The 13,709-nt window shown below is 37.8% G+C and overlaps 1 protein-coding gene across 2 annotated transcripts in view; it reads right to left on the minus strand.

Moving 5' to 3' along the window:
- The window catches only part of PDSS2 (decaprenyl diphosphate synthase subunit 2), a 204,461-nt gene that overhangs the window by 20,190 nt on the left and 170,562 nt on the right, over positions 1-13,709 (minus strand). For both annotated transcript variants that reach the window (XM_039869794.1, XM_039869793.1), the window contains one exon: positions 2,245-2,277. In XM_039869794.1, coding sequence (XP_039725728.1) covers positions 2,245-2,277 — 33 coding nt within the window. The remainder of the gene's footprint in view (positions 1-2,244; positions 2,278-13,709) is intronic.

Genomic DNA, 13,709 nt, shown 5'->3' on the forward strand with positions numbered 1-13,709 from the left:
AGTATACAAAGACATATAAGACACTGACACTGCCCTCAAAGAGCTCACAGTCTATGATCTGTCTCGAAAATGGACCATCGTAATAGAGCAAGTGCAAAGACTGAAAGGTCTACAGTGTATTAAAGAATGGAGGGAAGCACCAGATCCAGCCTGGGGAGCCAAGGAGGACTCCCAATAGATGATGATCCTTAATTAAGCCTTATAGGAGGGACGGGGGGAGCCACATAAAGGGGGAAAACTGTTCCAAACAGAGGGGCTAGCCTGAGTCAAGGCATGGAAAACAGAAACAGTACGTTTCCTGTAATTTGGTGCTGCTAGAACACAGGGTAGAAAGAGAAGGTGAAGAGTTCCTCTAGGGGGCAAGATCGCACAGTATTTTATATGCTAATCTAGCAAGCTTTGAAACTGCCTTATAGACAACCTGGAGCTAATGAAGGGTTTTAAGCTGGACTATGAAACCATCAGATTTGTGGCTTAGACTGACATTCGAGTAGTAATGGATTTGTAGGGACAAAAGACAGGCAGGGATACCAGTCAGTATGTTTTCCAGTGGTTCACATGAAGTAATTTAACACAAGCAATGAAAGAGAGATTAAGAAGAAAGGATGGATGCAAGAAAATTTAGGATATAAAACTGGCATGACTTGGTCATGGAACATAGGGGTGAGAGAACAGGAGCACTCAAGGGTGACTTCTAACTTTCTCACATGGTTGACTGGTAGGATGGCAGTGCCAACAATAGGAGAGCGAACATGTAACAAGGACCAGAGATGCAACACTAGAAGGGGACCCTAATGTACACTATGGACTTTGGGTGATAATGATGTGTCAGTGTAAGTTCATTGATCGTAACAAATGTACCATTCTGGTGCAGAATATTGATAGTGGGGGAGGCTATGCATATGTGCGGTCAGGTGGGAACTCTCAATACTTTTCGCTTAATTTTTCTGTGAGCCTAAAACTTCTCTAAAAAATTAAGTCCATTAAAAGGAAATGAGACCAGAGATGTGGGGAAGATGCTGAGTTCAGTTTAAGATGCATTGAGCTTCTTTGCTTGTGCGAAACTCAAGAGGATATGTCCACAGCCAACATCTGGGTATTTGATAAGACTCAAGTAGACATCTAGGACAAAAGTGACAGATATGGAAGTTCTCAGTTTAAAGGTGCTTCTGTTATCTAAATTTTCTTGAATGAGGCAAAAGCTTGTGAAACAGTGAAAAGGAGGGACTGTACTTCTAGCAAGGATAAGAGAGCCATGGGTGTGCACCTCGGGGCTGCCAGGAGAGCATGGGGTGCTGGGTCCACCCTAAGGAATCATTATGTTTTAGTTGTTCCCCTGCAAGCAGAACCCTTATGGGTCATATTTCTTCTTCTCTATCTTTGGAGTGCAGGTGTACTCACACCCTGGATATTCTGACTATTGCATGAACCAGATGGTTAACATGTTCCTTTAGCTAACCAGCTGTATGCATCCCACGTTTGCTAAAACGTTCCATTTGTTCCTGAGGGGAAAACAGAATGTGACTGAAGTAGGTTCATAGGCTTCACTGGTGTACTGAAATCTGAACTTCTGCAGCAGTTTTTAACCAAGGCTGTGTGCCAAATTATCATGGCACCTTTTTTTAAACCCTTCCATTCTGTGCCTGCCCTGCTCTTCCCACCAGGAAACTTTGATCTTGGTGAAAGAGGGTTTGATGCAGTGGAAACCTAGGCATGTGTGTTTTCAAAAGCTCCACAGATGATGTGAGAACTACTGCCTTTAGGAACCTGAGCCGGTCCTATATGGTGCTCGCCAGGTCTGGTCTGATAGACAGCACTAAAAGCTGTCTTCCATCTATTGGCCAAAGGCATCTTTCCAGCAATGCTTAGTGATCTTACCCTGTTTATTTTGCTATTTTGCTTCATAGCACTTACCACCACTTGACATTATATTATGTATCCATTTAATTGTTTATTAGTTATCCATCTCTCTCACTAGATTGTAAATATCCTGAAAGGAAAGACTGGATCTGGTTCACTGTTGTATTCCAAACACCTAACATGATGTCTGGAATGAAGGAGGAACTCAATAAATAAACTGATCATTGAATGAATCTTATTTTATCTGCTAATGCCTGTTACTTAACAGGGGAAGTTCCTCAGCTTTGAAAGGGATGGTTCTCTTTTGATCTTTCAAATGCAAACGAAAACCAAACACCAAATTGAAATGTACAAACCTGTTTAGTATAGATAAAATCTACTTACCTTAGCATAGTCTAATCTTCCTTTTTCTTGAGCCTAAAATAGAAAAGGAGAAAAATTAATTTGTTAGTTCTTTAAAAATTATTTAGTGCTTCCGTAACTTCTGCTTCTCAAAGAATAAAAGTTAAATCTTTCCTCCTCTCTTCTCTCATATATATCTATAGTGAACTATAGAGATATACAGTATATAAATATATACTTTACCATATAGTATACATATAAAACTTTCAAATATTGAAAAGTTGAAAGAGCAGTACAAACACACTCTATCTAGATTGGACCGTAGAAGACATCAGGACTCTTCAACTCTCCATGCTTTAGCAGGCATCTTATAAGCATAGAGCATCTCATACATAACCACATGACCACTAACAAATTAAAAAACTAGCAATAATGCCATATCATCTAATATAAAATGTGTATTCAAATTTCTCCAATTGTCCCAAGAATACACTTTATATCTTTTTTCCCCAAACCAGAATTAATCAAGAATGACACATTGCAATTTGTTTTTACGTCTCTGAAATCTAGACCAGACCCTCCTCATTTTTCATGAAATGAAAATAAAAACCATAACTTTTTTCCTAAAAAAAAGATCATTGACTTTTTGAAGAGACTAGGGTAGCTGTCTTATAAAATGTTTCTCTTTGGGGATTTGTCATATTATTTCTTCATTATGTCATTTAACTTGTTCCTGTCTTGCTTGCAAACTGAGAGTTGGGTCTGAAGAAGCATGCTTAGGTTTAGGTTAAACATTTTTGGCAAGAACCTTAATATGAAATATCACGTACTTCACATTGCATCAATACAGGAGGCACAAAATGTCAGGTTGTACGGCTCTTAGTAATGCTATAAATTTGATCACTTGGTTAGGGTGGTGACTATCAGAAGGTTCTACTGTAGAGATATATTTCCTCCTGTATAATTAGTAAGTAATATATGGGATCAATTTTTTTGACTTTCTTTGGCATAATTTTTATTTTGTATTATATCAAAAAAGACCCCCACATCTGTTCCCTACCCCTACCTGGAATGAGGATAGAAGGAAAAGATAAAGGAGACATACCGTATGAAGCCAGATTTTATTTCAAAAAATATTTAGTTATTAAAAAACAATTTAAAATCAACACATATACTCAGAAGTGTTATATATCAAATTTTAATATAATAGAGACAACTGATGTACTAATCTTTGCTGGTAGGTCAGTTCGTTTTTTGTGGACTTTGGAATAAAACTTCTCCTGCCACTTCAGAGAACAAGAGCCCTTCAACTTATGTATAGGATTGGTCTTGAGACCATTCTGTTCCCAAGTCTAAAATGACACTATACGGATAATAAACACGAGCGGATTACTTTCATGAGAGAAAAGAAGAGGTTTATAACAGTGGTCCTGACTCTTATTACTTGTTTACAATCTTTAAAAATTTATCCAAATTTTAAAAATTTATCCAAATCTCTGAATTTTGTTTTTCTTATTTTCATACTAAGCAACTCGTAAGTATCATAATAAGACACTGCTCCTATACAGCTGTTGACATCATAGCAAACAACTCTAAGTTAAAATTGTGACTTAGACATTGGCAATGAAACAAAGGCCTCGGCAACCAACGCACTATAAAAAAGAATTTGGGGTTTTCAATCTGCTCTTTGAAGATTTTTTGCAGTATTTTCAGTGAACTAAGAAGAGTTTGAACTTTCTTTAGAGAAGAAACTAAGTCAATTCTTAACAGAAACATGAGTCAGTTCTTATAGAAAATTTAAAACCACGAGTATTCTTCTCTTTGTTCAGATATTTTATGTTTACTTGTTTGTCTGTTTCCCTATGGACATCTTTTCCCAAAATAAAGCAGTTTTGTCTATAATGACAGTCCCTCTCTCCTGCTGTAACTTCGGCAGGAGGGGTAGAGAGCTTTGAGCATGTCTGTATAGTGCAATCGTGACCTAGCTACCCACTTGGATATTATGCAAATGCGAACTGGCCTTGATCCTATGAATAATCCATAGCTTGTGACCAAAATTTCAGCAGCACCATTTCACAATATGCTTAATTTTTAAGTTCTCAAACTTCTAGCTGTCTCCTGAGTTCATTTAAGGTTAAGAGATATCTGACATCAAAGCTGATGCTGTGGTGACAAGTTTTCCACTTTTTCAATTGTTCATCCTTTTCCTCATCGCCTGCTGATTATTATGGATTTCTCAGGCACAGTAATTTTCAAGTGATGCATAAACTGAAAGCCCTACAGAATTGTTCCTATTTTCAAAGAACTCATTCCTCTAAACATCTGCCATCTCCTCCCCACCTTCAATTTTGTTTCTGTTCTAATAGCTCCTCTTCATTCTAGGTCTTTCAACATTCTCATCTTTCAGTGTTTAACACAAAGGACATGTTAAAAGTGTTGAAAGTGGTATTTGTTGTTAAGATAGGAAGTTGAGGAACTTTTGTATCTTAAGATTGCAAGGTAAAGTGTGGAGAAACTATATAATTTACAATGACTTAGGGTAGACTTTTGCTTTTGGATGGATTGAGCCACTTCCCAGTTTGTCTCATGAAAAAAAAAATTCAATAGCAGTTTTTTTCAGGTAGTAAGAGAGAATGTAATGCTGTTTAGAGATAAGGAAATACAGAGTAGTCCTATTACAAATTTTTATAAAACGATTTTTCCCATCACATAGTTTGCTTATAAACTAATCATCTTAGAGACTTCTAATATTTTTAAGTACTTGTGCTTAATTAATCATGAGCTATTTCAAACTCTCTCATTTTTTATTTTCCTAGCTTGGCCACCACCCTTTCACCCGTAGAGATATACTTTGCTGGGGAGGATGACAGAGAAACACCATTTATGTAATCCGTATCTGTTCAACATCAGCTCTTAAATGTTTTGAAAGCTGAGAGATGAAAAGCCTACATAAAATGACAGCATGATTACTACAGCCATCATAACCTGAACAGACTATAACTACTGATACACAGCTCGCCTGAATGTCCTTTTTATTTTATCATGACAAACATTCTAATTCTGAGACCATTTCATCCTTGACTGCTTTAGCTTGTAAATAAAAGTGTTGTTTATTTTATAAAACAAATATAAATATTTAAGTTTTTATAGGTATACTGTATAACATATATTTTTGCAGCTGCTATTTTGGTTAATATCGACATATGTCATACCACACACCTAAAGTATACACTCTGATATAAATTTTTTTGTAAGCTCTAAAAACCTTTTAGAGCTTACAAAAATGTAGCAAATTAGAAATAGATGCAAACAATTTACTCTTATACATAAATAATATTTCTCATTAAACATTACCTATTCTATTTATTTTTGTAAAATAGTTAATTTGGGAGGGGCCACAGTTTCTATTTACTTGATGGTTGCCCATTCACTAAATAATTATCCACTGTGCAGTTACTATGTGTCAGGCACTGTTTAGGCACCGGAGACACAGCCATGAACAGAACAGATAAAAATCTCTGTCTTCATGGAGTTTATATTCTAGGGGTCACACAGTCTTGTTTTAGATAGGCTTCACATACAATCTCCCTCTATAACTTAAGCTCCATGAGAGCAGGGAAATTTTCTCCTGCTCACAACTGTATTCCATGTCTAGATTAGCACTAGTATATAGAAAATTGGTCAAGAATATCTGAATTAATAGATAAATGAATGCTTCTTCTTTATACGTGTTGGTTATATACTGTCTATCCAGGAAACTTATAAAGCAAAGTTTACTCTCTCCTGGTTCTAGGAAAGCTGTGTTTAGGTTCAGAGTCAGTATGTAGCAAATGTGGAGCCATTAGCTGGTGCCTTAAAAATAATTTTTACCCATATTGAACAATACCATATTTTTACTTTATTACCCAGATTTTATTCATAAGTAGACTAAGGAAAGTAATCTATAGAAAACAAATTCAAAGAATTCATGAAAATCAAACAACAAAAGGATAGAATGGAGAAGAATGATTTAGTAGCCTTCTCACAGATGTAGCGGTTTAGTGTAATTAAGTGTCTCAACCTCGAAAGCAGTATGTTGAAGGGCAGAGAGTCCAGAATAGAAGTCAGGAGACCTCAAGATGCACACCTCAAAGCCTCAGGTGTTAAATAGGCCTTGTCTATGGAGGAAAGCAAGTGGCTAAGATCTTAACTGCGACCACTCCAAGAGGCACTGTGACTTCCTGGGAAAATAGATATGCTGGGAAAAAGAAAATATGGTTTCTATTCCATAATAGGTTAATATCTCATATATTTTAAATTAAAAGATTTTTTATGTGGGCCTTCACCTTCTCATCTGTAAAATAGGAGTACTGGGCCAGACCAGGTGTTCCCAAACGCTGGGCTGGCTGTACCAGAATCATTTGGGCAGCTTGTTAAAAACGCAGGTCCTCTGTACCCTAGCCCTGAGAGTCTGATTCCTTTGAGGATCACTGGTCTAGCATATGTCTAGTGTCCTTTTCGATTTGTGCTTCTGTATGCATCAGTGTCTATTTCAAAGGCTAAAAGAGAACAACTTTATAAACTCCTTAAGTCTCAAGGAGAATGGAGTGCTGTAACTTTCCCCTCTTTTTATGACATCTGCCACTTATGTATATTTCTGGCAGAGCAAGATTTTATTAAAATAACTTTCTCACTGGGGCCCAAAATAGGCCTATATAAAATAAATGCAGAGTGTATTTCAACAGCCAGCACTCCTGAACCTCTTCCTGCCACACTGTTCATCTCCAGAAGCCACTGCAAATTCTGCCATACACAGCAATTCCCTGAGGGCTTCATTACTGGGGTCTTTAAAAGGGATTCACTCATCTTTTTGCCTCCTCCTGTAGGTGTACTTCTTGTCAATCCAGGTCATGAGAAAAGAAAGTAATTTTTCTCAGCCTTTAACAGTTCACAGAGAATGTGTGGTTTGAACCTTGTTTCATCTTAAAAAAAAGTGAAGTAGACAAGATAGTGTGCCAGTGCTCATGACATTGGAGGCCTCCTCAGACAGCAGCAGTGAGTACTGTAAAACAATATTCCATATAAAAGCAAAAAAGAAAAAAGAAAAAAAGCCAGCACTCTGAGAGGATGCACAGAGGGATTAATTCCAAAGGTTTATATGCCAGTCTCTGCAGACCAAAGGCAGATAGAGTACTCTGTTGGTAAGTAATGGATATACAATGTGGTCTTTTACTTTAAGAAACAAATGCTTTTTTATAAGTCAGGTAACAAAGAAGGATTGGATGACATAAATGAACTGTTTCCAATTTCCAACTACTGTTATCTGTACTTGAAAGCTGGGTGTGGGGAAACCTTTTTCTAAAAGTAGAAAACTAATATTCTACAACAAGGAGTCCAGAAATTGTCAGAAACCGATCATCTCTACTTATCATGTTATTCTTCCCAAATGCTATCAGCTATATTTTGGAATAACAGTCATTTTTTAAAAAATTCTTTTTTTAAACCTTCAAGGAAAACTACCTTTTCCCTCAAACTATTTAGTTGAAAGAACATAATAAACATCCATTTACCCTCCGCCTAGATTAACCAATTGCTAATATGTTGCCTTCTCTCTACATGATCATTGGCTATTTGAGAATAAGTTGTAGACATCATGATCCTTGATCCTTTGAGCTTTTATCTCCAAAAAACAGAACGGTGTTCTCCTACATAACCACAAACCCATGATCACATCCAACAAGTGTAATATTTACTATAATATTTAAGATAAAATCCACATTCAAATTTTCTAAGTTCAACCAATAGTGTCCTTTGAGCTGTTTTTATTCCAAGATCAAATTAAAAATCATACGTTACCATTAGATGTCATGGCTTTCTAATCTCTACTAATCTACAAGAGTCCCCATACCACCACTTTTTCTGTCTTTCATAATACTGGCATTTTTTAAGAGGCCAGGGCTCTGCTCTGCAGAATGTCCCCAATTCTGGATGTCTGATTGTTTTCTCATGATTAGATTTAAATTAAAACATTTTGGCAAGACAGCTATATAGATGATACTGTATACTTCCCTATTACATCAGGAGTCACACAATACCAGTTTGTCTCATTATTGGTGAAACTAAGTTTGTTCACTGTATTTAATAAGTAAGTAAGGTGTTTGAGTCCATGTGAATATTTGGTTCCTGTTAACCATTCATGCAATTGTCTTAACCAATTATCATTAATGATCTTTGTTTGAATAAAAGATTACATTGGTAGCTGCAAAAATGACATTTTAAAGGTAGTTCAGCACTGGCAGAAAATGATTAGTTCTTTTAGAAAAAAATAGGTCTTACTGAAAATAAACTCTCTACATTTGCATTGGTAATAAGAGGTGGAGTTTACATATAAAGAAGAGGTTTGTTGGGGGACAGAGGAAGGAAAGATACCTCCATCCTCATCCCAGAATGGTTTGGGTATAATGCGTGTGGGTTTAAAAAGGTCACAAATCAGAAATCTATTAGATCTGCTAGCTCAGCAATTGAAACAGCCAGTTGAGTTTTGGTTTGTTAGAAGAAGCAGCCTTATATTGTCAGGCTCTCCAGTTACAGAGCTGGAAAGGTATCAGAATATGAAGGCAGGTCTCTTCTTTGCTATTTTTACCATTCTTGCCTGCTAATAAGAAGGCAGAAAAGGCATCTCCAAGAAAGTCAACATCATTCAGAGCTGGACTGCTTGGGTACCTCATTTTGCCATCTCTATCATCTGAGAAAGCTAATCTTTGGAGGCAAATGTGACTGTCCACGGAATTAACTTCCTCGTATTCCCTTCCTTTGGTTCACTGTGAAAAGAGGAAGCAACAGACAGGTGCAGAAGGCTGTGATGCCTAATTGAAACAAGAGGAGGGGCTTGTATTATCTACATAGTAAATCTCTCTCTGTTCAAAAGTATTGCTATCCCTTTGCAAACCATTTTTCTTGCTATGCTCTCTTGAAATCTGGAAGAGACACGAAGTTTAAAGTTGCACAGTTTGACCAAGGAAAAAAAAATCTACCCAGATCATAGCAAGGCCATGAGCAAGAAAATCAGGCTGATAGTGGAACTGAGTTGTTTCCTCCAGTGGCCAGGTCTCAAAGTGATAGCCACCAAACTTGATGGTGTACCTCGAGCTCACCAAACTTAAATTACACGTTTTTCCACTTCACTTTCCTATTTCTATTTTTTAAAAAATTTTAATTAGCTTCAAGTATACAGTACATTGGTTAGATATCTAAATAGTTCATAAAATCACCCCACAGTTGCTCCCTCCCTCCCCTGACCCTCCGCCTAGCCAACATATTAATACTAACTGCATTCTCTATGCCGTGCTCCCCATTCCTGTGACCATCCATCAACTACTAATTTGTACTTCTTTAACCCTTCACCCCATTCTCCCAGGCCCTCAAACCCCTCTCCCCTCTGTCCATCACCAAATTGTCCACTATATTTGTGAGTCTGTTTTTGATTAGTTTCTTTATATTTTTTAGATTCCTCATATAAGTGAAATCATATAGTGTTTATCTTTCGCTGTCTGACTTAAATACCTTCTAGGTCCATGAAAGCAATATCTCTTTCCATCCCCTTCCTTTTCATATGTAGGGGTCTTGTTTTCTTATCCTTTTTTCAGCCACTCTATCTTTTGGTTGGAGCGCTCAATTCTTTTCCATTTAAGGTACTTATTGATATGAATGTAGTTGTTAACATTCTTTATTCTTGTTTTTGATACATGTTTTTTTTCTTCTTAAAGAAGTCCCTCCAACATTTCCTGTAATACTGGCTTGGTGGTGATAAATTCCTTTAGCTTATTTTTGTCTGGGAAGCTCTTTATCTGTCCTTCAACTCTAAATGGTAGCTTTGCTGGATAAAGTATCCTTGGTTATAAATCTTGGGTCTTCATCCTGTGAAATATTTTTTTGCCAAGCCCTTCTGTTCTGTATAGTTTCTTTTGAGAAATAGCTGCCAGTATTATGGGTGTTCCCTTATAAGTAATTAACTGTTTTTCTCTTGCTGCTTTTAATATTCTTTCTTTGTATTTAACCTTTGGCATTTTAATTATGATGTGTCTTGGTGTGGGCCTCTTTGGATCCCTAATGTTTGGAATTCTCTGAGCTTCCCGGCATTTTTTGTCCATTTCCTTCACCAGGTTAGGAAAGTTTTCCATCATTATTTCTTCAAACAGCTGTTCAACATCTTGATTTTCTTCAGTTACACTGATCAGATGAATATTTGGACTCTCAATAGTGTCTCATACGCTCCTTAAATTATTTTTATAGTCTTGGCATCTTATCTCTTGCCGTTCTGATTGCGTGTCCTTGGCTTTACGGTCCTTTAGATAAAGTATTTGATCCTTTTCTTTATTCACTTTGTTTATTCCTTTGTTCAATCCATTTAATATACATCTCGTCTCAGATGTGTTCTCTGAAAACATCTCCAGATGTTTTCAGACTGGTTCCCTTTTATAATTTCCATTTCCATTTTTATGTTTTTTATCTCTTTGTTGGAGTTCTCTATACTTCCCAAAAGTTCATTGAGCATCTTTATAACCAGTGTTTTGAACTCTGCATCTGTTAGATTACTTGGCTCCATTATATCTGGATCTCTGTTCTGTTCTCTCATACGGCTTCTGCTTCTTTGTCTTCTCATTTTGGCCGCCTTTCCGTGTCTGTTTCTATGTACTAACCAAAGCTCCTAAGTCTCCCAGTCTTATTAGTGTGGATTTGTGAAGTAGGTGTCTGTCCAGTGGCACAATCCTGAGAGTAGTTCAGCTGCAGGCCAAATTTAGCCCAAGCCTCTACACCTCTGGAGCCACCTGTTAAGAATCAGCATGCGATCCTCAAAAGGCCACACCAGAAACCAAGGCCAGCTGCCTCCTCTAGTGAGTCTCAGCAAGGAGCACCTGACTCACTGACGTTACACCTGGATGTGGCTTGGGTGGGGCCTGAGTTGGGGGAGGCAGGGTTTCAGGGAATCCTCTGGCTGAGTGACCTTTTATCCAGTCTGATGACCTCACGGCAATGGCAGCGCTGTGTCCACACACTGGTAGTGGGGAGGGCTAAACAGGGAACAATGGATACCGCCGGCACTTCTGTACATAGCGAGTCTCACCTCGGCCCTCAGTCTGACTGTCTCCTTGTAAGTCCCTGGTGCCCCCTATGCACAGCTGAATCAGCACTGGTGCTCTGAGTGAGCAGGTCCGTCACCGCAAAAATCAGCTCATGGACGCGGCCCCTTTAGAGGCGTCTGCCACTGTCGCTGCCTCCGTCTCATTTAGCCGCTCCAGACCGGGCAGCCCTGCGTCCTTGCCCTGTCCTACCTTCTGTGTTGCAGGGTGCTTTCTTGGATTTCTCCCTAGTTGTATGGCTTGTTCATCTCAGGCAATTTTTCCTTGCTGCTGCTCCTTGTTTCTGTCACAACTTTGATTTAGTTACCAGAGGGATGAACAGAGACTCTATCATCTACTCCATTTTTTTTCTTATCCTATTTCTATTAATGGTACAATTCTACTTGTCATCCAAGTTCAAAATCCTGGTTTTGGCCTCTGATGGCCTCTCCTCAATGCATATCTGCTAGCTTCTCCCTATCGTATCAGTCTTTAGTTCCTATACAATTTCCCTCTGCAATTAGTCTAACACCAAACCTCTTTACCCTCCTATTCTTATTGCCAACACTGTGACTGGGACTTTTCTCCTGCACTTACTAACAAATTCCTCCAAACCTCCTACCGATCTTCTCTCTACTATCTCTTGTACCTTTCATCTTATGTAAGGTAGCCTCCTTAAAACATATTTCAGACTTTGACATTACTTGGCTCAAAAACTTTCAATGTCTGCTCCATGACTTCTGAATCAAGTTCGTTTTCCACATGCAAACATCCCAAAGGCTTTTTAAAAAATTGAGGTAAAAACTCATGTAATAAAATTAATAATTTTAACCATTTTAAAAGTATAATTCAGTGGCATTTAGTATTCACAATGTTGAGCAACCATCACCATTATCTAGTTCCAGAACATTTTTGTCATCTTGCAGCACGTATCAGTACTTCATTCCTTTCTATGGCCAAGTAATATACAATTGTATGGATATACAATATTTTGTTTAACAATTTATCATTTGAATGGACATTGGGTTGTTTCCATTTTTTAACTATCGTAACTATTGCTGATATGAACATTCATGTTCATGTTTTTGTTTGGGCCAAAGTCTTTACATATAGTCATTATGTACTATTTCAGATCAATTCTTCGTCTGTCCCTATACTGCCCCGTGTTTTCCATATTCCATCCAAATGATAACACTTTTTCCCTTTGAATACATTAGACACTTGCCCGTCTGCATCCCTTCGTGGCTTCCGTTGCTTAGGAAGCCCTTCATTTCCATCTTCATTGTCAAGATCTTCTTCTTCAAGGACTATCTCAGTACCTACTTCGCAAGCCCTTCACTTTCCCAACTGGGTATGAACTCTTTCCTCTGAGCTCCCCAAGTGGCCTCAATTACAGTATTCCTTATATTAGTGCATTTCTCTTATCCCCTCTTTATGAGGCCGCAGACAACCTGTAGGCAATTTGCCATATCTCCTGTAGTGAAGTACTTTGTTTCCTTAAGTGAAAGAGAAAACTAAGCTTAAGAACAATTTTAATTTAGGTGATATCTAGAACCACTTCACAGTCTTTGTGGTTTCACACATAGTCCTTTCAAATGCCCACACTGTAGTAGAGGATGTTGTCAATATTCTTCCTTTTGAAACAACTCGAAATACCTTAAGTAATTAGAATATAATGTGGCATTTATGAGGACTCTCTGAATGTGCATTTCCTCTTCTGTTTACAAACATACGAGTGTTATGTTCATGCACACCAGGGTTGCGTAACAATCTTTGTTTCACTTTTTGAATAAGAATAGCAGGGTATCTAGGAATAGGTGAATTATAGCTTAGCATTGGTAATGTGCAGTGTACTTAAGGTATTTTATGGCTTGTTATGACAGTGTCAGAATGTCACAAGTCTAAGTGACATTTCAGTACTTTCAGAAATAACCGAGAAAATATAATCATAATTCTTATTTCTTCAGGTGACTTAGGATCATTAAAAATAAAGACCTGCAGTAGTCCCTGGACTCCCTGAGAGAGTCAGAGCTCTGTGGTTCTCTGAAAGATTCTACTTCCTTTTATTAGGAATCAAAATGATAACTGAGTAACGACTTCACTTCTCTAGGGTGAATTACCCATTCACTATCCATGTTCTTACCTGATTATTATGTTTCACCAGTTACAAATTTAAATTTAAAATTACGATAGGGAGGAATCTGTAGAATTTAGTATGGAGACATTGCTCAACAAATATTTTTCAGCTGTTTCAGGTCTGGCTCGCTGCTCTAAACTGCCGCTGGTGAAAGAGTATGTGCTGTGTTTGTGTGTGTGTGTGTGTGTGTGTGTGTGCACGCGTGCACGCGCACATGTGTGCTTACGGGTGTGATGGAAGAGGGCGATCTAACCTCAAGATTTTAGGGGGAA

Source organism: Pteropus medius, unplaced genomic scaffold (assembly GCF_902729225.1).
Source record: "Pteropus medius unplaced genomic scaffold, Ma_sr-lr_union100, whole genome shotgun sequence".
Lineage (NCBI taxonomy): Eukaryota > Metazoa > Chordata > Mammalia > Chiroptera > Pteropodidae > Pteropus > Pteropus medius.